General features: G+C 39.3%; 1 protein-coding gene across 1 annotated transcript in view; it reads right to left on the bottom strand.

Moving 5' to 3' along the window:
- LOC140502131 (vomeronasal type-2 receptor 26-like) overlaps positions 1 to 17393 on the bottom strand; it is a 37887-nt gene extending 20494 nt beyond the window's left edge. Inside the window, exons 1-4 of the mRNA XM_072606481.1 lie at positions 16804 to 17393; positions 12499 to 12790; positions 5025 to 5267; positions 2108 to 2911 (exon numbers count right to left, since the gene is read on the bottom strand). Of these exons, the coding sequence (XP_072462582.1) occupies positions 2108 to 2911; positions 5025 to 5267; positions 12499 to 12790; positions 16804 to 17393 (1929 nt within the window). The remainder of the gene's footprint in view (positions 1 to 2107; positions 2912 to 5024; positions 5268 to 12498; positions 12791 to 16803) is intronic.
- Between the last annotated feature and the right edge of the window lie 3750 nt (positions 17394 to 21143).

Raw genomic sequence — 21143 nt, 5'->3', positions numbered from 1 at the left:
GCCTTTATGTGAAAAAAAATAGCAAAGACCCACAGTTGTGAAGGTCAGAGTTGTGTCTTGCTACCATTTTCCTTTCAGTTTGTGTTCACTATATGAATGGACATAACATATATTTTTGAATGAATGCATCCTAGTGTACCAAGAGTGTTCAGTGAAGCAGTTTGAACACCACTTGGAGATGGAGTTTGGAAGGAGGAGTCCTTAGGGGGTATAAATGTAAGTTCAGTTTTGGTCTTGTGGAGTTCAAGATGTGTACAGGATATCCCATTAGAGATATACAGTATACAACTGAAGAGAGAAAACTGGAGGTCAATAGAGATGAGAGAATTAATTATTGATACACAATTTTATATTTGATTTTGCTCTAAATGATTTTATTCTGTAACCCAATTCTCTGTTCTGCGTATCCAAACTAAAGCTTCTTTCGTATCTTTATGTGGAGAGATTCATGTTTGAAAATGTTCAGTTTGATATTTTCCTGATGCTAGATATCAAAAGCTTAAGATTTTCCACAATCAAAGTTAGTTATAGAAAAGCACTGTTCTCAATATTCTCATAAAACATTGACTGCACATTTTATGCAAGAATTGTATTACTGAGAAGCTGGACTAAGCGATCTTGTCCCATCTTTTAATAATATGATCTTAACTAACCTCAAATGCATCAGTTTATCTTTATATCTAGGTTCTTATCTGTGACCTCCAGATGAAACCGCATCTCATCGATTCGCAAAGGTATTTCTTACTGATAGTGAGAACACGATTTCCAAATATCATGATGTTGCCTATTCCATAACCGATTATGAGATTTTTGTTCTCTTCTTTCCTCTGTTTAACTATAAAAAACATTTGGATCATCATCATCAAGATCTTTTGGTCAGGGGCAATGGTATTTAACTCATTATTAACAGATTTGGTGATCAATTTAATAAACTATCGTCTTGCTTAGATAATTTATTAATTTAGTTTTTTGATAAATTTTAAGTGACAGAGAGGTTAGGGCTGGCTAAGGAGATTCAAAAATCATCGGTATAGAGATGGTCAATGAAACCATGGGCTTATTGAGATCACTGAGTTAAGTATTATTGAAGGAAGGGAGAAAAGCTGAAGACAGAACACTGGAGGACACCCAGTTTTACCAAAATGGAGAGAAGACCCCCAAATATCTAAAACGTTAGGGGATTCTTCTGAACAATCAATACACCAAGAGTTAATAAGCATTGATCAAGCACTTACTATTTGCCAGGAATGTTGCTAAATGTGGTTATGTGGCAAACAAAAGACAGTCCCTTCCATCAAGGAGCTCCCAGTGTTGGGGACGGGAGGAGCGAACATGAGAACAGCTATGCAGAAACAAGGTACGAAAAGTAGGAAATGGAGGTGGTCAACAGAAGAAAGTCAGTAGCATTAAGAGAGGTAAGAAAAAGCTTCCTATAGATAGTGGAATCTAAGTCTGTATTGGGAGGAAGCCAGAGAAGACAGCAGAGGAAAAGAGGAAGAGAGAAAATATCAGACATGTGCAAGACCCAATGAAAATATTTGTAGGAGAAAGATGGAGTGTTTTGAGTGAGGAAATGTGAAGAGGAAAGTGTCACTCAAAGTACTCAAAGAACCTTATAGTGGGGTTTAAGAATGTAAGAAGACTGGAAAATTATGGTATGAACCAGATGTTGAAGGGCTTTGAATGCAAAACAGGATTTCAATTTCATCTTAGAAAAGGAGAAAATGGAATTAGAGTTAATAAAATGAAATGAAAAAAGGTTAAAAAGCAAATTGTTTCACGTGTTCAAAAATTCTGGATGAGTCAATTTCCAACAGAAAAATAATTGTTCTTCTGATACAAAAAATGCAGAAGATTAGGTGACAAAATATCAATATATGGTAACAGTGAGACCAGGAAGTTGGCAAAAGTTAAAACTTACTTGAACCAAATGAAGAAAGATATAATTCTGTATTTTGAGTTTGGTGGTGACTCCACTATATGCTGTCCTGGTCAGATCATGTGTAGTGTTCATAAATTCCATCAGAGAAGGACCCACTGTAAGTTCTATGGTCAAAATATTTCAAGATTCAACAGTGGGCCACACCAGTTCCTAAAGGAAACTTACCTGCCAAGGATGAGGCACCCAGTTTTCTCCACCTTCCTCAGAGGCAATCTCTGATTGCAATAAAAGTTTTGTATGAAGGGCCCAAGCTACAGCATACACTGAATTGTAGATTATGTAACTGAGACCAGACATGGTCGTGTCAAAAAGGAATATAGGCAAAGCCTCCAACGAAGCATTTCTTGCACATTGCTCTTGCTCCATCTTTTCATGTTTATCCTGGCACTGGAATACCGACAACCAGAACTCCTGAAGTATGATGTCCTCTGGGTCGTTATGAGGATTCAGTATCCTGAGAAAAGACTTAAAACCAGGAATCTCACTAGTCATGTATGTAAACGTGAGAGCTCCACTGAAAGCATAGTCATCAACATGACAGGGTCTCATGGTGATGTCCCAGTGAGATGTAGTGATCCACAATTTAGTTGTTGGGGATAATGGCATATGCGAATATCTGAGAACCATTAACGAGTCTGTATCACCATGAACCACAACTGCCCTAGCTGAGGATGCAATAATCTTGGGCATGAAATACAGTTCTGATTCTTCATGTGATCTCTCACTAACAGGGATCTTCTCTGTCAATGATGCACAAACATCATATTTCGCCATCTCCACTGTCATTTCCCGAAGGAATTCCTCACCCCTCAGATCATCAGTGGTCACCAGAACTACCCAGGTCCACTTAAAATGCACCAGCAACTGGACCATACCTCGAGGCAAGGAGGAATCTCGGGGAGCCATCTGGTATAGAGAAGGATATTGGGTCTTGTCATTGAGGATGGGATCAAAAGGGCCAAAGCTGAGCTGTACAAGAGGAAAAAATGTAAAAAAAGGAAAAGTAATGACGGAATTGTGGGAAATTACAAACTTTCATTAAGCTGTCCTTTCTCTATGGGGGTCAGTGTGGTTTGTTAGAATACACTCACTCTTGAAGGGGAATTTTAACCAATGCAGATCTCCATTCTTATCACCCTCATTTAGTCACTTGCTTGGTAATGAAAAAGTTCTCTGATTCTTACATTATCATTGCTTCAGTTAGAAGGTCTTCTCATTACTTCACAAATGTACTGTTATATTGTTTATTGGCCCAGAATTAGGAGTTATATTAAACTTTTAGATTTCTGTTATAAATGGACATTATTTTTATGCAAACAAAAAACCCAAAATTTAAATCATATATTTCATGTTCATATTTCTTGAGGCTAAAAGAATAACTCCTATACCTTTTTATTTACATAAAAGTTACGTTTAAAATCGTCTACTTTGGGAGTGTATTCTGGGCAGATGGCGGAATAGCTCAGAAATTTTTAGGCTCTCCTTGTTTCCTCCCCAAGCAATCAGAAATCCATCATGAAACGTACACAGAACAGTAAAAATAAAGGGGTAAGTTGCTGTTTATGTTTGTTATGGCATAATACGGTGCTATAATAAATGATGAGCTCAATGGGTTTTGAAACACTTGCAGGAAATAAAAGAAGAGTGAAATGAGTATAACCAAGATGACGCGGTATACAATAATAGCAATGTTGTTGTAAGAATGACTTCGAATGAATAAATTATTTTGTCTCTATAAATAACCAAATTAACTCTAAATTACATATGAAGATAGATGCTATCTGCATCCAGACTTAGAACTGATAAACAGAAGTATGTATAGAATATATACATGTGTATGTGTGTGCACACTGTTACCTAGTTTTTTCTAATAGTAACCCTCTCTTAGGTGAGGGGTAGAGGAAAGAAAACATAATTTACATGATATTTTTATATATTTGAAAGGAATAATGAGTTGTATATAGCAGATTTGCAATTTTGTGTTTAATCAACTTTTTATTTTTCTATATTATGGAAATGTTAGTTTTATTCTAGAAAGATAAAAAAATAAAGTGGATAAGCACTTCTCCTCGTAGGACAATTTGAGAGGATCTCTGAGAAGAGAGGACTTTCACGGGCAGATATTTGGTCTGAGTGAAGTATAGTCACCTCCAGCTGACTCTACTGAACCTACAAACGTTAGGCTATGAGGGCAGCTCTGTCAGAAAGGAGAATAGCTCTCCAGAAATTTCACCTCCACTTTGACCTCACTCATCTCCTCAATTCTACTTTAGGAACTTTTACCCCACAACCTAAAGAAGTTTAACCTCACAGTCTTTTGCCTCACAACATTCATCTAAGAAACAACAGGCAGCTGAGTGAAGGATGATTAAAAGCTCCCCTCTTGCATTCTTTACAGAAGTCAGGACAAGCAGTGCTGACCAGAAGTGATCCATCTCTGTGGCTGTAGGTGAGGAGAAGTCAGTACACGTTTGCTGAGGACATGTAATCATGTGAAAAAATGCACTAAATCATTATTCATCAGAAGTATACAAATTAAAGCCACTTACCTTATTGGATAAAATGATAGGAGGGGAAAGTGACAAATTTTAGAGGGAATGTGGAGAATTGGGAAACTAAATCGCTGTTGACTGTACTGTAAACTGAACCAACCCTTTCGAGAGAAATCTTGAAATAAGTCCAAAGAGATATTAAACTACATATACCATTGACTCAGCAACAACACTACTATGTCTATGTCCAAAGATGATTACTGAAAAGCGAAAGGAACCTGTAAGTTCTAAAATATTATAGCAGTTCTTTTAGTGGTGGCAAAGACCTGGGAATTGAAATGATGCAAAGCAACTGGGGAATGTCTGAACAACATGTGATTTATCCTTGTGGTGGAATACTACTGTGTTATAAGAAATGATGGGGGAGGCAGAGCCAAGACGGCAGACTAGAAAGACACACTTATGCAGGGCTCTCCCTACAGCCCATAAAATACCTATAGAGAGGGACTCTCAAAAAATTTTGGAGCAGCAGAAGTGGAGAACAACAGAGTGAAGGAGAATTCCAGCCCATGGTGACCTGAAAGGCCCACGGGAACGGTTGGTTGCACCTGGCGTGGAACCCAAGCCAGCCCTGGCTGCGAAGAACGATGACGAGACTCTGGGAGGAGGACACCTCGGCCGTGGAAGCTCCAGTTGCAGTAGAGTGTCCTGACATCCCTCAGCCCACAGGCGCAAAAAGTCAGTGACGGGGTGTTATCAGCTGGCCAGGGAGGGAGAAGGGCGTTCCCATAGCTCTGGCAGCAGGCAGCTGCCACAGAGCTTGCACAGCAGCCCTTATGGAAGCTCCATTGTTGGAGCGTAAAAACACCTGGTGGCATTGAAAAGTTGAGCCTTGCCTCCACCCTGTGTGGAGGCCCTGTGGGAGATGGTCTTCGTCTCATACTGAATGGCGGCCCTGCCCATCCAGCTTATCTGAATATCAGCCCCCAGTGCTGACTTGGGAACTGGGGGTCAGGTGGCTGCGGAGAGGTAACTGCTAAAATTCTGGGCATAAAAGTCCCTCTGTGCATCCAGACTAGTACACGCTTGATTGTGCCACTTTGGAGGAACTGAGATCTCACAGATTCCGTGAGTATACCCTACTCTTGACAAAGGACCCAAAAGTCAAGTAACTGGTTGGGAAAAATGACCAAAAAAGAGAAAAAAATAAGACCATAGAAGGTTACTTTCTTGGTGAACAGATATATCCTCCCATCCTTTCAGATGAGGAAGAACAATGCTTACCATCAGGAAAAGACATAAAAGTCAAGGCTTCTGTATCCCAAACATCCAAAATAAATATTCAGTGGGCTCAGGCCATGGAAGAGCTCAAAAAGGATTTTGCAAATCAAGTTAGGGAGGTGGAGGAAAAACTGGGAAGAGAAATGAGAGAGATGCAAGAAAAGCATGAAAAGCAGGTCAACACCTTGATAAAGGAGACCCAAAAAATGCTGAAGAAAATAACACCTTGAAAAATAGGCTAAATCAATTGGCAAAAGAGCTTCAAAAAGCCAACGAGGAGAAGAATGCTTTAAAAAGCAGAATTAGCCAAACGGAAAAGGAGGTCAAAAAGCTCACTGAAGTAAATAGTTATTTAAAAATTAGAATGGAACAGATGGAGGCTAATGACTATGAGAAACCAAGAAATCACAAAACAAAACCAAAAGAATGAAAAAATGGAAGATAATGTGAAATATCTCATTGGACAGACAACTGACCTGGAAAATAGATCCAGGAGAGACAATTTAAAAATTATGGGACTACCTGAAAGCCTTCATCAAAAAAAGAGCCTGCACATCATCTTTCATGAAATTATCAAGGAAAACTGCCCTGAGATTCTAGAACCAGGGGGCAAAATAAATATCGAAGGAATCCAATTATCATCTCCTGAAAGAGATCCAAAAAGAGAAACTCCTAGGAACATTGTGGCCAAATTCCAGAGTTCCCTGGCCAAGGAGAAAATATTGCAAGCAGCTAGAAAGAAACAATTCAAGTATTGTGGAAATACAATCAGGACAATATAAGATCTAGCAGCTTCGACATTAAGGGATCAAAGGGCTAGGAATATGATATTCCAGAAGTCAAAGGAACTGGGACTAAAACCAAGAATCACCTACCCAGCAAAACTAAGTATAATACTTCAGGGGGAAAAATGGTATTTCAATGAAATAGAGGGCTTTGAAGCATTCTTGATGAAAATACCAGAGCTGAAAAGAAAATTTGACCTTCAAACACAAGAATGAAGAGAAGCATGAAAAGGTAAACAGCAAAGAGAAGTCATAAGGGACTTACCAAACTTGAACTGTTTACATTCCTACATGGAAAGACAATATTTGTAACTCTTGAAACTTTTTTCATTGTCTGGGTAGGATGGGAGATTACACTCACTCACACACACATGCACACACATACACACAGAGCACAGGGTGAATTGAATAGGATGGGATCATATCTTTAAATAATGAAATTAAGCAGTGAGAGAGAAATACATTGGGAGGAGAAAGGGAGAAATGGAATGGGGCAAATTATCTCTCATAAAAGAGGTAAATAAAAGACTTTTCAGTGGAGGGAAAAAGAGGGGAGGTGAGAGAAAAAACACGAAGCTTACTTTCATCACATTCGACTAAAGGAAGGAATAAAATGCACACTCATTTTGATATGAAAACCTATCTTACAATACAGGAAAGTGGGGGAGAAGGGGATCAGCAGGGTGGGTGGGATGATGGAAAGGAGGGCAGTGGGAGGAGGCAGCAATTTGAAATCAACACTCTTGGGGAGCGACAGGATCCAAAGAGAGAACAGAAGCAATGGAGGGAGGATAGGATGGAGGGAAATATAGTTAGTCTTACACAACACTACTATTATGGAAGTCATTTGCAAAACTACACAGATATGGCCTATATTGAATTTCTTGCCTTCCCAAAGGGAATGGGTGAGGAGGGAGGGATGAAGAAAAGTTGGAACTCAAAGTTTTAGGAACAGCTGTTGAGTATTGTTCTTGCAACTAGGAAATAAGAAATACAGGCAATGGGGTATGGAAAGTTATCTGGCCCTACAGGACAAAAGAGAAGATGGGGACAAGAGAAGGGAGGGATGTAAGAACAGAGGGCAGATCTGTGATAGGGGCAATTAGAATGCTCGGCGTTTTGGAGTGGGGAGAGGGGAGAAATGGGGAGAAAATTTGGAACCCCAAATTTTTTGAAAATGAATGTTAAAAGTTAAATAAATAAATTTTAAAAAGAAAAGAAAGAAAAGAAATGATGAGCCCAATCGTTTTAGAATAACATGGAAAGACTTAAATGCGATACTGAAAGTGAAATGAGCAGAACCAAGAGAATAGTAACAACATTTTCAGAATGACTTTGAGTGAATAAGTTATTTTGACTATTACAAATACCCAAAGTAACCATAAAGGACTTAGGAAGCAAGAAACTATTTGCATCCAGAGAAAGAAATGATAAACGGAAGTATATATAGAATAGTTTTACGGACATCCATAGATGGTGTATATGTATGTACATAAATCTATTTATCTTTGTATCTAACGGTGACCATGTCTAAAGCAGGGATGGAGGAGGGAAGGAAAAAAAAAAGAAATTTACAAGATAACTTTGTTGTATGTTTGAAGGGAACTGCAAATTGTATGTCGTGAATTTTCAGGTTCGTGTGCAATCATCATTTTTTATTGTGCTTTGTTGAGTAAATGCCTGTTTCCTTTAATAAATGAAGTAAAATAAATCAGACAATTTAAAGATTAAACTTTCACCTTTTACATGGAAATGTGCTTTTTGCTTTGAATATGTATTTTGTTCAAATATATTTGGAAATAATAACAGATATTTAAAAGTCTTCTGGTATACACAAATGTGATTATGTTGATGTTTCAAAAATAATTCAATAAATTCTTATTCAAAGAATTAATTTGTGAGCATGAAATATTCATCATTCTGCTTGATTTGGGCACGACTTTTTGTGCAATGATTAAGTCTCACAATTACTTCATCAAATCATTACTTCCAAGTTAGATGCGAAGAATGTGGATCTTAGCAAACATGAAAAACAAAGTTATCACCATGCAAATACTGGCAAAGCTAATGGTATTCTTCACCTTCCATTTCATGGTGTTACACATTGGCTATAGTGAGGACTAAAAGGAGCAAATCTGAATCCATCATGTAATCACCAGATCACATATTGAATCACATACAAGGAGCACGTGCTCTGAGAGCACTTCCCCAACTCCCACTCAACTGTTGTTTCTCAAAATGGTGACTGCTATTAAATACTCGCTCTCCCTCTCTGTTTCTCTCTTCCTCTCCCTCTCTCTCTCTCTCTCTCTCTCTCTCTCTCTCTCTCTCTCTCTCTCTCTCTCTCTCCTTTTTCTCTCTCTCCCCCTCTCACAAACACACAGACAGACACACACATCTGCTAGGAAGGCTGTGCCAAAGCAGGGGGATATGTATGTTTCGATAGTTTGAGTCATAAGTCCCAAATATTATGCTCCTAATTGATTACCAGTTAGACTTAATTATCTTTCAGAAAAGCAGATATAACAAGGATTGATCTTATCATGACATTTTCCTTAAGCATGGGCATACTCTACACTGACACTCATCGTCCTGAGGAGAATTGGCTCAAAATGAGAGAACATATGAGGCCTGAATGTTAATTCACATCTCTTGGATTCAGGAAGTCCCTTTCTTCATTTGTGGAGTACTCATGAAGTTCCTCTTCAGTGTGACTCTCTGCTGCGTTCCCAGGATTAGAGCTCTTAAAGAATTTTCCGCTTTCTGTCTTTATGTGTCTCATTTTTCATTAATGTGTATTGTACTTCCATTGCAATAGTTTCTGTCTTCTTTTGCTTGATAGAAACACTGCTATTGACTCCAGTGTACAACGTTACTAGCTATGACAGCAAATCTTGCTGTTATGACCTTTCAAAGTTCATAAGATCATCCTGTGGAAATGTTCTCCTTTCCCTTCTCCTAGATTCAAACATTATTTAACTGACCCACTGTTAGAATGCACAATTCTTCCCTGGCTTTTTATATAATACGTAAAGACAGAGGTTTATCTACTTTTTTCATTCAAACAGTGACTTTTGTGTGCTGTGATTTAGCGAAACAAAACCCATATGGTCTTTTCAAACTGATTAATCATTTTGACTAATTAAATTAATATCTGCATCATTGTCACGGAGTATAATAATTTGAACTCGCAGAGAGTTTGTGAACGTCACAAAATGAATATAATTACTAAGATATAACAATACTTAATAAAAATATCATAACAAAATGCCCTTATGAATAGATTGACTGATACTGGAGAAATTTAAATTGTAATTTGCTCATTCATATGTGAGCCAATCATTTGAAGAAGATCTCACTGTATAGTCTCATAGATCCAAAGCTGCAAGTCATAAGAGAAGAATTTCAATACAAGTCCATTGACTTATAGGCAAGGAAAGAAGGGTTTAAGGGGATTTTGACTTATCCAAACATTTACAAGTAATAAGTGAAACAGTTGAGATTTGAACCCAGGTCTCAGAATTTAGAACAAATGCTCCTTCCACTGTATCAAACACATTTTTTTTATTCCTGTGGGAAAGATGGGAAAATATGTGCTACTCAATAGTACCATTAAGTCAAGATGAAAATGGTTGAATGTGTAGACACAGAGCTAGTCACTACTAGGACAACGTCACCTTGGACGGGAATCTCCAATAGATTGTTCCAGGAAGCTGTTCATTGTCCTGGGCATATTACCCCATTAACAATGATTTAGGTAAAGGCAGATAATGGTATATTTACTAAATGTGCAGATGACAGAAAGCGGGGAGTGTTAACTTCAACATGTATGGCAGAGTGAAGGCTCAAAATAGGGATTAATCAGCTAGGACAGTGAACTAAATCCAATAAATAAAATTAAACAGGGATCAGTGGGAAGTATTAGATGTGGGTTTAAAAAAGTTAAATTTGTAAGTACAAGAAGGGCAGAAAGGGGCTAAGTAGGCAACATTTCTTAAGAAAGAGATGTGACAGTGCTAGTGAACTACAAACACAATGTTCATCACTAGTGTGTTGGATGGAGCAACCACAAGAACTTATGAAATCTTAGTCTTCAGTGAGAAGCCGACTATGCAAGAAGAGCGAAAACTACCACAATCTATATTCCTCGGAGCACATCTGGAGCATCCTGGGCAGTACTAGAAAGGACAAACACTATATCAGAAAGAATACTGGTAATCTGGAGATTATCTTTCTCTGTCCACCACTCCCTACTTTGGCCACTCTCTCCTCTGCTCTATTTCATCTCATTGATGAATGAATTCCACTCTACTATATTCTCTACACTCAATTTGTTAAACCCTTATCATTGCACATACTTTGCCTTGGCAGTACCCAACTATAGATTGTTGCTACCTTTCAACCTCTTGTTTCTATTTGCATGCACTTCAGAAGAGTAAGGGACAATAAGAAAACTGTGCTGACTGGGTCCTCTCAATTGGTGTCAGAAACAACTCATTGCAGTGAGACACTTCTTTCACACTTCCTAATTGTTTCCCTTTCTCACTGACTAAAGTAACTCTTCCACAAATTCTCATCTGTTTAGGTGGCACAGTGAATAGAGCACTGTCCCATGAGTCAAAAAGACCTGATTTCAAATCTCACAGAAGTCACTTACCCTTTGTAATGCTTAATTTACTCACTTGTTAAATGGGTATAACAATAGCATCTGCCTTCCAGGTTTGTTGTGAGGATCAAATGAGATAAGAAATCTAATAAAAATATTAGCTAAAACATATAGTGCTAATTGTTTGCAAAGAGTTTATTGTAGAATACAGTACCTTTATGGCAGAATGCAAAACTTAAAATACTACAAAATGTTGGCTTTCTTAAATTCTTTTGCAGTATTCCAACCATGCACACCCTTCGCTGATGACTTTGCCTCCTACTCCCCCCAAATTTGTCATTTTTGATGAGTTCACTTCGCAATTCTCATAAAGTAAAAGAACTAGATATATTTGCTTCCTATTTCTTTCACCTCTGTGTACAGTGTGAAGAGATTGTAAAGGCAAGTTTTTCTGAATATACCTTTGATCCCATCCAATTCAATCTTCTTCACCAGATTGTCTTCTTTGTCATTTCCACTCTTTCAATAACTTGTATGCTATTCCCTATTTCCTGACTATTTCTGAGCAACATATAAATGTGCCCAGTGCCCTCATCTCAAATCCTAGAAACAATGCTCACTGGATCCTACTAATCCTGGTAGCTATTTTCCTATGCCTCACTTCCACTTCATGGGTTAATTCCTTAACAAATTCATCTATGGTCAACACCTCCTCTTCATTTCCGATCACTTTCTGCTATACCTCCTGCAATATAGCATCTAAGCACTTTATCTGAAATTGCTGTCTCCCAAGCCAGCTATGATCCCTTAGCAGTGAAAAGAAATGGACCTTCCAAAATCCTCCTCTATGTTGACCTGTCTGTAGCTTTGAACCCTGTGGATCATACTCTTTTCCTTAATAGCTTGTCCTTTCTTGTTTTATTCTGATGCCGTTTTCATCTGGTTCTTCTGCTACCTATATGAGTGATTCTTCTTAGTCCTTTTTGCCACATACAATGCAGGTTTTGTATGCAGTAAATAGAGCATTGCATCTAGAATCAGGAAATTCTGAGTTCAAATCTGTCTTTAGGCACTTAGTGGTTGGGTGACCACAGACAAGTCACCTAATTTCTATCTGTTTCACTTGGGAATGTTAACACCACCTGCCTCACCAGGGTGTTGAGAGGATTAAGTGAGACAATATTTGTAAGAGTGTTCAGTCCAGTGCCTCAAGCAGTAGGCACTCTCTAAATGCTCAATCCAACCCACCTCAACCTCCCATAGCATCAGGTGACTCTTATTCCCCTGTTTGTGTACAATATGGATGTAGTATAATGAGAGGTCCATCTACTGTCTCCTAAGCTGGCATGACCTAAGAAAGGTTTAGAAGACAGCAGGCCCAATAGCACCTACCTGTGGGAACTTGTAGAGTTCCATCAGTGTTGCCATCTGCACAGACAGAGCTGATGTGGCTCCTCCAATGACAGCCACAGACTTATCCCATCCTCCACAGCTATAGTTAGGGATGAGCTGGTCCCCTCCAGTCAACCACTGCAAGGAGCTCTCCAAGGTCCTTGCATCACTGTGGTAGGCATTGTAGACCTGGAATCCCAGAGAAATGTTGGGCAGCAGAAGAGGGTCCCTGTTGATTTCCTCCACAGCAAACCTTATGGTCAAGGCCTGCTGGTAGTTTTTATACAGCCTCCTGAGAAGAGAATCAGAAACCACTAACAAAGTCTGAAAACAGAATTCAGTTCAGAAAAAAATGTTTCTCCGTCAGTTGAGCATATAATCCAAGGACTTCAGGTAGTTTTGTTTTAATAATAACAGCAATAACAGTAGCAACAGTAATAATAATACTTCATGCCAGGATCTGTGTTCAGTGCTTGACAATTCTTATCTCATTTAATACTCACAATGCTCCTCAGAGATATATGCTATTATCCCCATTTCACAAATGGAAAATTGAGGAAAACAGCGATTTATCAGGGTCACATAGTGAGAGTCAGAGGCTGGATGGGAGGTCACGCTTGCCTGACTTGAGTCTTCTCCCTTTAGCCACAGAGATACCTTGCTGCCCCAAGCTGATTATTAACAATAGGCTCACTCCATTCCTATATTATGCCACTTGTGTGATTCCTATGATGTATCTGGTTATTTTTTGAACTTTTAATTTGAATGTCCCTTCCAGATCATGAATTTATTCAGCTAATAAAGAATAAGCTAGCATGATGTGCTAGATAATGTCAGTGATGCAGATGGTCCTTGTATACCCAGACGGTTTTATGATATAGTATAGAAGGCAAAAGATGCCCACATTTATTTTACACAAAGTATCAGGGTAAAGTTACACATGCACAGTAGATCAAAATGTAGAAATGATGAGTAGATGGGTTCACTTCCAAACGAATTCATAAGAGAAGGCTTCCTGAACTTTGTGATACCTCTTAAAGGATGCTCTTTCATCAGCCAGGAAGCTTCTAGTATATGCAAGTGGTGGTAGTAGACACTAGGAATTCAAAATAAAGACTAAAAAGATCCTGGAGACTTTCTGAATGAATAGGTTTATGGGCTTGGGCTACTGAGTTTAAATTTAGCCTAACATCCTGGACAAGTCACTTAAACTTTATCCTGCCTCAGTTTCCTCATTTGTAAAATGTGGGATAATAATCATTCCTAGTTCCAAGGGCTATTGTGTGGATTAGGTGAGGTAATAACTGAAAAGTGAAAGTGATAATGTCTCATACATAATACACACTCAATAAATGCCTGTCTCTTTTTTTTTCTGTTCTCCAGGAGTACATAGAATGAGTTTAAGGGAACAAGTTGTTAGGTAGGATAGTGGAGACAGCTAGTGGAGAGGAGTCAGGAAAACTTGATTTGGAATACAGTTCCAAACTGTTACTAGTTGTGTGTGGCTGGACAGACCATTTCTCCTCTGTTACTCTCAGTTTCCTCATCTGCAAAATGGGTATAATAATAGTCCTCTGGCAGGGTAGTTGATCAAATGAGATAAGTGTAAAGCATGTAACAGGAGTAGAAAGTCCTTTGTAGCACTTTGTAGACACTATGAGTAGCGGGCATTATGTATAGGTGAGCTATTGATAAATCTAATTATCATAATCTCTGGGAAGAGGGTACTGTATAAACAGGGAGAACAGGTAAAAATTGGAATCCTGATGAATTTGTACACACAGCATTTGCATTCAGGCCTTCCTGATGTGTGTTTATTGCAAGATCAGAGCCTTACTAGGTTCCTTTCTCCCCTTTTCTTTCTCTTTGCTTTTAAAAATGTAGAAGAGCAGAAAGTCAAAGTCAACTAAAAGACTGCCACTTCTAACAAATTTTAACCACAAAATCCACAGAAAATAGATCTCCTATTAATTTCAAGAGTCTCCAAAATATTTATAATCTGAGAATGTTTCTCTGCAGGCTTCCACTATTCACTACAACAGAGCAGCTTTCTGGGAGGGATTAGCTGAGAAGAGAATCCCTCAGTCTGCTCTCTCCCTCTTTGGTTCACGTCCAGACTGATTTGACCTGCAAGAAGCACTCTTTTCTCTCCTGAGATGTTGTCTGCCAGGTGTCTGAGAATTTTAGAGGCGATGTCCATTTTTTCCATGTTTTCTATCAGCTGTCCCAAAAGCCACAAGGCACACCCATCACACAGCCACTCTTGTCTCTCTCCACAGCTAGTGCCCTCCACACATGGTATTCATTTTGGTTATGTTCTGATCATATTTATATATGAAAATATTCTCTCCATTAGAATTTAAGAACCTTGAAGACAAGGACTATCACAGTCTTAACCTTGTATCCCCACAGTGTAGGGCCTGGCACATGTAGGTGCTTAATAAATGCCAGTTGAATTGACTGATTTCTTTCTAGTTCACATTCTCTTCAATTAGATTGAGACACTGCACCTGTGTCCCTCCAGGACTCTGGCTCACAAGGAAAGTTGATCAAAGGTAAGATAGTGATGAGAAGGAGGTTTGATTTACAGCAGCTCTTGGTCTAAACTACGGGAAGAACAGGAAGATTTTCCCCCCTCGAAGGCCAACTTTCACAAGTCCTGTCCGGTGGAGAATAATGAGGGAGGAGAAAAGGGCACTGAGTATCTTAAAACATTTGAGAAATAGAAATGAGTAAGAACACAAGAGCCAACATTTAGATAATGCTTTAAGGTTTACAAAGTGCTTATATGTGCGATCTGATTGGATCCTCACTACAACTCAGAGAAGTAGGTGCTATTCCTATCCAGAGAGGCACACTGAGGTTGTGTTTGACCCTGCATCTCAAAACTCGAAAGTTCCTGAGACAGGTTTTAATTCAGATCTTTTTGACTCTAAGAAATAGAATTTATTTCCTTATGTAAGACAATTACAGTAGATATAATTAGGGAGTAAGTGAAGAAGTGGCAAAAAGTGAAATAGAAAAATGCAAAGGGACTTCCATAATGAGAGAAAGACAGAGAGATGCAAGAGATAATGCAGGCAGACAGAGACCAAGAGGAAGGAACCAGAAAGCCCATATGAGAAGGACCATTTGCATTTTTCCATAATCTATTTCCCACAACCCTAATTCTACTATTCTGTATCTTCTTTTAACTCCTCATGTGCCTTATAGTGGAGTTCCTTAGAAAGAAAAACTGTATAGGAGAAATGTGTGTGTGTATGTGTGTGTGTGTATGTGTGTGTGTGCATGTGCGTGTGCGTGTGTGTTCGTGTGTTCAAGTCTGGCCACCAGCGCCTCTCCCCTGTGCCCCAGTTCATGATGTGCAGATCACAGAGGTTAATATTTGAGGTTACACTGCTAGATAAAGGGTTCTTGCTGTATTTACTCCTCAGTATGGAGCAAGAGCAGAGCCAGACAACATTCCAGTCTTGACCTGGCCATGAAAACAATGTTCACATATTCCAACAAAATTCTGAAACTATGTCCCAATTCCAATTTGCTTTCTCATTTGAACTCAGCAGAACCTGACTTGAGAAACGAACCCTCACGTATCACTCAAGGGTAAATTAGACCATTTACATATCTCTAAATGTGGCAGTCATTTCATCACCAGTGTTTCATATCCCTAAGAATTTCTGTTCACTCTAGCACGTTTCAGAACCTACCTCTGTCATCCCAAGAAACGCCACACTAATGATCCTCCGGTACCCAGATGAAGCCTAATAACTAGCCATGTTAGACTTCTCTAGCTCAGAACACGAGGACATGGAGTTTTAATTTCAATGAGAATGCTGAGGGTCAGAATATGGGATGTGGAGGAATCAACTACAGTGAATCGTAGCAACTTTCTCTGTCTGGAACTTCTCTGGGGCAGGACTCTTAAGGAAGTAGAAAGTGCAGGAGAGAAGTGCAGAAAGTCTCAGATGGAGAGACAGGGCTACGGGCATAAGATATATAGAGTTCGAGACAGAGATAGCAACAAACCAGATAGAAACAGAGAGAGAAACAAGAGAGTGATACAGAGAGAAAAACAGAGAAAGGTAGAGACAGAGAGAAAAAGAGAAAGAATATTCTGTATTTTCATCTCGGTAAGTCAATCAGAGACATTGATTTGCAAAAACAAAAGTTGCAGAGGGGAGGCAAGGATTGGCATATCCTTGGGCATAACAACTGGGGCTTTCCAGTTTGCTTTTTTTTTTAAAGAAAGCTTTGAAAAAAATCAACTCAATAAAAATTAATTCTTTCAGACAAAGAGGTACTTACTGATAACTCCTGCAGTCCTTGTTCGGCGGATTTGTAAACACTTCTGCTCTTGTAAAACTATTCACCCTCACTGTATACAGAGGGAGAAAGCTCCCAATCACCAGGTCCCCATCTCTGGTGAGGGTGAGACTGATTTTGGAAAAGCAAAGGGGTTTCTCACTACTGCAAACTGAAGCAGGAACCTGCAGGAGTAGTGTCAAGACCAGGGTAGGAAGCATCCAGAAAGTGCCTCTCTGAATGAGAAGTACCATTTCCCTGAACATCAGCCGAAGTCCCAAGCCTGGGAGGAGCCAAGGAGCTGTCTGCACTAGAGCAAAATAAAATGCATGGGTCATTGAGTGATGGGGAACTGTCCAGTCACTGAAACATTGCTGATGTCCAGTCTTGAGTCTTCTATCCATAACTGAGCAACACAAAGGAACATGAGTCAGGTCCTTGTACAGGACAAGGATAATGATGTAACGATAAGGACTTAGTTTATAAGGCTCCTGTGGACATTTGATCGCTCTGTGTCTCTCAATATTCTTGCAGTTAGGTAATAAAGGAATCACCCCTTTTAGCTCCCCTCTGTCTCGCTTGCAAAGAGACATCTGGGATCATCAGGAGCTCTGGGGACTGTCATTCTCTGGAGCACCTACAGCTGTGTCTCTGCATCCAAGAGGAAAACAGAAGTGAAATAACATGTTTTGACCTCTCTCTACAATTTCCAAGGAGACCTCACAGGATGGATGAAACTTTGGAGTCTCAGTGACTCCTTTGTCAACCTGAAGAACTTTGTGTGTATTTGTATGAGAACAAGGCTACAAGGACTCTGTGGCATGTCCATATTGCTACTTCAGGGAGGAGGCTCTTGTGGGGCATTCTGGATCTGACTGTATCAGATAGGATTCATTGTGAACAAATAAGACCAAACTCAGTTCAGACAGCTTCACTGAGAGCTGACCACTCATGAACACAGTGTCCACTATATTCTTTGAGCAGCACATCATGTGTACATGGGCCCCTGCACCCACACTCTACAGTAATAACTCCCTAAGAACTACCTTTGGATCTGCTCATAAATCTATCTCACCATCCTCAGGATCATGGAACCTTAGAGATGGCAGTTGCCTAGTCCACCTTGTACCAAACAGAATTTGCTTCTACAAAGAGAAGTCTTGGAGATCCATCACTGCCACAAGTTCTTTGCCCCAGGAGGGCCACATTCCCAAACTCTTAGTTTGTATATTTTCCCCCTAGATCATAGAGGGATTTAGAATGGGAAGGATGCTGAAAGGCAGTCTAACATTCTCACCCCCATTTTAAAGATAAAGAGACTGAGGTCCATAGAGGTAAAGTAAGCTAACTGAGATTACATGGAAAGCAGCAAATGAATCATTCCAATACAGAGGATGTGATTCCAAGTACAGAGCTCTCTCTACCAGAAAATCTCTTTTATTGTCAACGTTCCCTATGGGAGCCACATCTAAATATGAACCTCCATGTCAAGGAAGTTCACTTCTAGAACCGTTCAGAAGGGGCCTCAAAAATTACTGGGGCCTTGACTAGGAATTCCAGTGTGTGGGAGAAATGCGGTTGAAAGGAGAGGGAAGAGAGTGATTCTGGGGCATCCTAAGGTCACTAGTTGGGAACACATGGAGTGCCACTGTGGCTGCTGGTTCTAAGATTCCACGGTGGCAAGGGTTCCCAGCCCCAGTAGCATGATGCTGGTAATCGTTCCAGTTTGAAATCAGCTTGGTTGTGTAGCAAAAAGGACTCTGGGCTTGATGTCAGGCAGATCTGAGTTAAAATCCAACTTCAGACATTCATTTGCTCTATGATTCTGAGCAAGTTACTCAACTTTGCTTAGTCTGATGATCTATAAAAGGGGATAATAATAGCACATACTTTGTTGTCTTATTAGGAGTTTCAAAGGTGATAATACATGTAAAATGCTTTTGGAATTGAACACAAGGCAAACTACTAACATAATTCGGTGAGTCAATAATAAAAGTTAAAAATATGATCATAGCAATAGATGCAGAAAAAGTTTTGAGAAAGTACACCACTCATTTCTATTTAAAAACTTCAAACTATAGGTTTCAATGTATTTTTACTTAAATTAATATTTTTTTTATCTAAAAGCATTGGCAAATATTATTTGTAATGAAGATAAGCTAGAAGCCTTCCTAATAAACTTGGGAGTGAAACAAGGGTGCTCACTGTTACCAATATTATTCAACATTTTGTCAGAAATTCTAGCAGTTGCAATGAGAGATGCAACAGAAATAGAAAGAATCAGGATAGTAAATGAAATAATAAAACTATCTTTGTTTACACTCCTCCTCTTAATGAGAAATGACTCTGTGGCCTGGGCTGCCTTTGTGCAGGATTGTGATTACAGCTCCCAGTGTATCTGCACCTGCTGCTTTGTCACTTGCCTGTCACCCCAGGACTTTGAAATACGTAAAATAGTAAAATGGTGTGGGTGATGTCTTTCGACTCGTGCATAAATTTCATTTAAGTGAGATGAAGTTGCACAAAATTGTCAGCTTCACTCTCTCCTCCAGAGTTATCACAGTCCAGTGGTAGAACAGAATCAAGATGAGTGGCGATGGCTCAAGATGCAGTGTATGACCTTGGCATTGTCAAAGTCTAACCAAACTCTATGTGCTCCACGGTGCCTGCTTCAGCTGTTTCCATGTCTGTTGGAACAAAATTTTTTTCTTTTCTGTCCAGAGGAAGTCTTCATATGGTCGGGGTAGATGTCCCTTAATTTCCGTCAGTTACCCTCAATCTGATGTTGCCCATTTACTGAAATGGTTTACTGGGGTGTGACCACTGGGCTTGACTGCCAAACTGAAGAGCTACAGGGCCGTTGTGTTGACCTCATTGTTGTATGTCTGTGAAACCTGGATAGTCTACCACCGCCATGCCAGGAAACTGAATCACTTCCATTTTAATTGTCTTAGGAAGATTCTGCAGATTACTTGACCGGAAAAAGTACCAAACACTGAGATCCTTTGTCAGACTAAACAAGCATCCAAACTCTGTTTCAGAGACCACAACTCTGATGGACCAGTCATATCATTTGAATACAAAACAAACTCATGCCAAAACGACTACTTTATGGAGAACTCATATAGGGCAAGCCTTCCCATGATGGTCAGAAGAAGCTACGTAAAGATACTCTCTTAAGAACTTTGGAATTGATTGTGTGACATGAGACACACTGACACAGGATCACCCAGCATGGTATACCCACATCAGAGAAGGTGTTATGTTCTATGAGCAAAGCAGAATTGAAACAGCTCGAAGGTTACACAGATTATGCATATTTAGAGAATCCACACCAAGTGTTCACATGGATCATTTGTGCACAGCCTGTGATGCAGCATTCTGAGCTTGTGTTGGTCTGATCAGCCACAGCTGGACACACTGAAACTTGACTCTAGCGTAGTGATGTCATTTTGGCCCTTTTCAAGATTGAAGAAAAACAACCAACATTTTAAACATCTCTTCGTTTGATTGTTTTAGATAATCATCACATTCAACTCACACCTCTGCTTTCTATGGATACTCCTAACTGCTCCAATAGTGAGAAAGTTTTTAAAAATTATAAATATTATTTTCCCATATAGGAATATCAATAGTTTAACCTTATCAAAGCTCTTCTAACTACTCTTTCCTGTTTTACCTCTTAATACTTCTTTTGCATCTTGTATTTGAAAGTTAAATTTTCTATTCAGCTCTAGTCTTTTTACAAGGAATGATTGAAAACTCTCCATTTCATTGAATATTCGTTTTTCTCCTTGAAGAATTATACTCAGTTTTACTGTGTAGGTGATTCTTTACTGTGGTGCTAGCTCCTTCCAGAATATCATATCTCAAGCCCTCTGGTACTTTAAAATAGAATCTGCTAAATCTTGTGTTAACTTGACTATGGCTCCAACAGTTTTTGAATTGTTTCTTTTTTTCTACCTTCAGTATGTTCTCCTTGATCTGGGAGGTCTGGGATTTGGCTGTAATATTTCTAGGAAGTAGTTTTGTATGGTCAGGTTCAATTTCCAGTCTATTTCTTGACTTTTGCCTCTATGCTAAAGTGGGGCTCTGTTTCCCAAGTGGAGAGGGCACTGTTGCAAGCTTCAGGTTTTTTGTTGCAGCTCTTTTCACAGGTAATTCTGGGGACCTGTAAAGTTTTGGTTTTTCCAAGGTGATACGATGTAAGGAGAGATGTGTTTACTGCTCTCTGACACTATGCACTGGTTTGTGAGTGACCACAAACACTTTTCCCCACCGTAAAACTGTTATGAGAGTCCCTGCTCTTCTGTGGCCACAAGCTCTGTTGTGCTAGTGTTTCT

Source organism: Notamacropus eugenii, chromosome 4 (genome assembly GCF_028372415.1).
Source record: "Notamacropus eugenii isolate mMacEug1 chromosome 4, mMacEug1.pri_v2, whole genome shotgun sequence".
Classification (NCBI taxonomy): Eukaryota; Metazoa; Chordata; class Mammalia; order Diprotodontia; family Macropodidae; genus Notamacropus; species Notamacropus eugenii.
The sequence above is the reverse complement of the archived record's forward strand: the minus strand, read 5'-3'. Positions and strand labels throughout refer to the sequence as shown.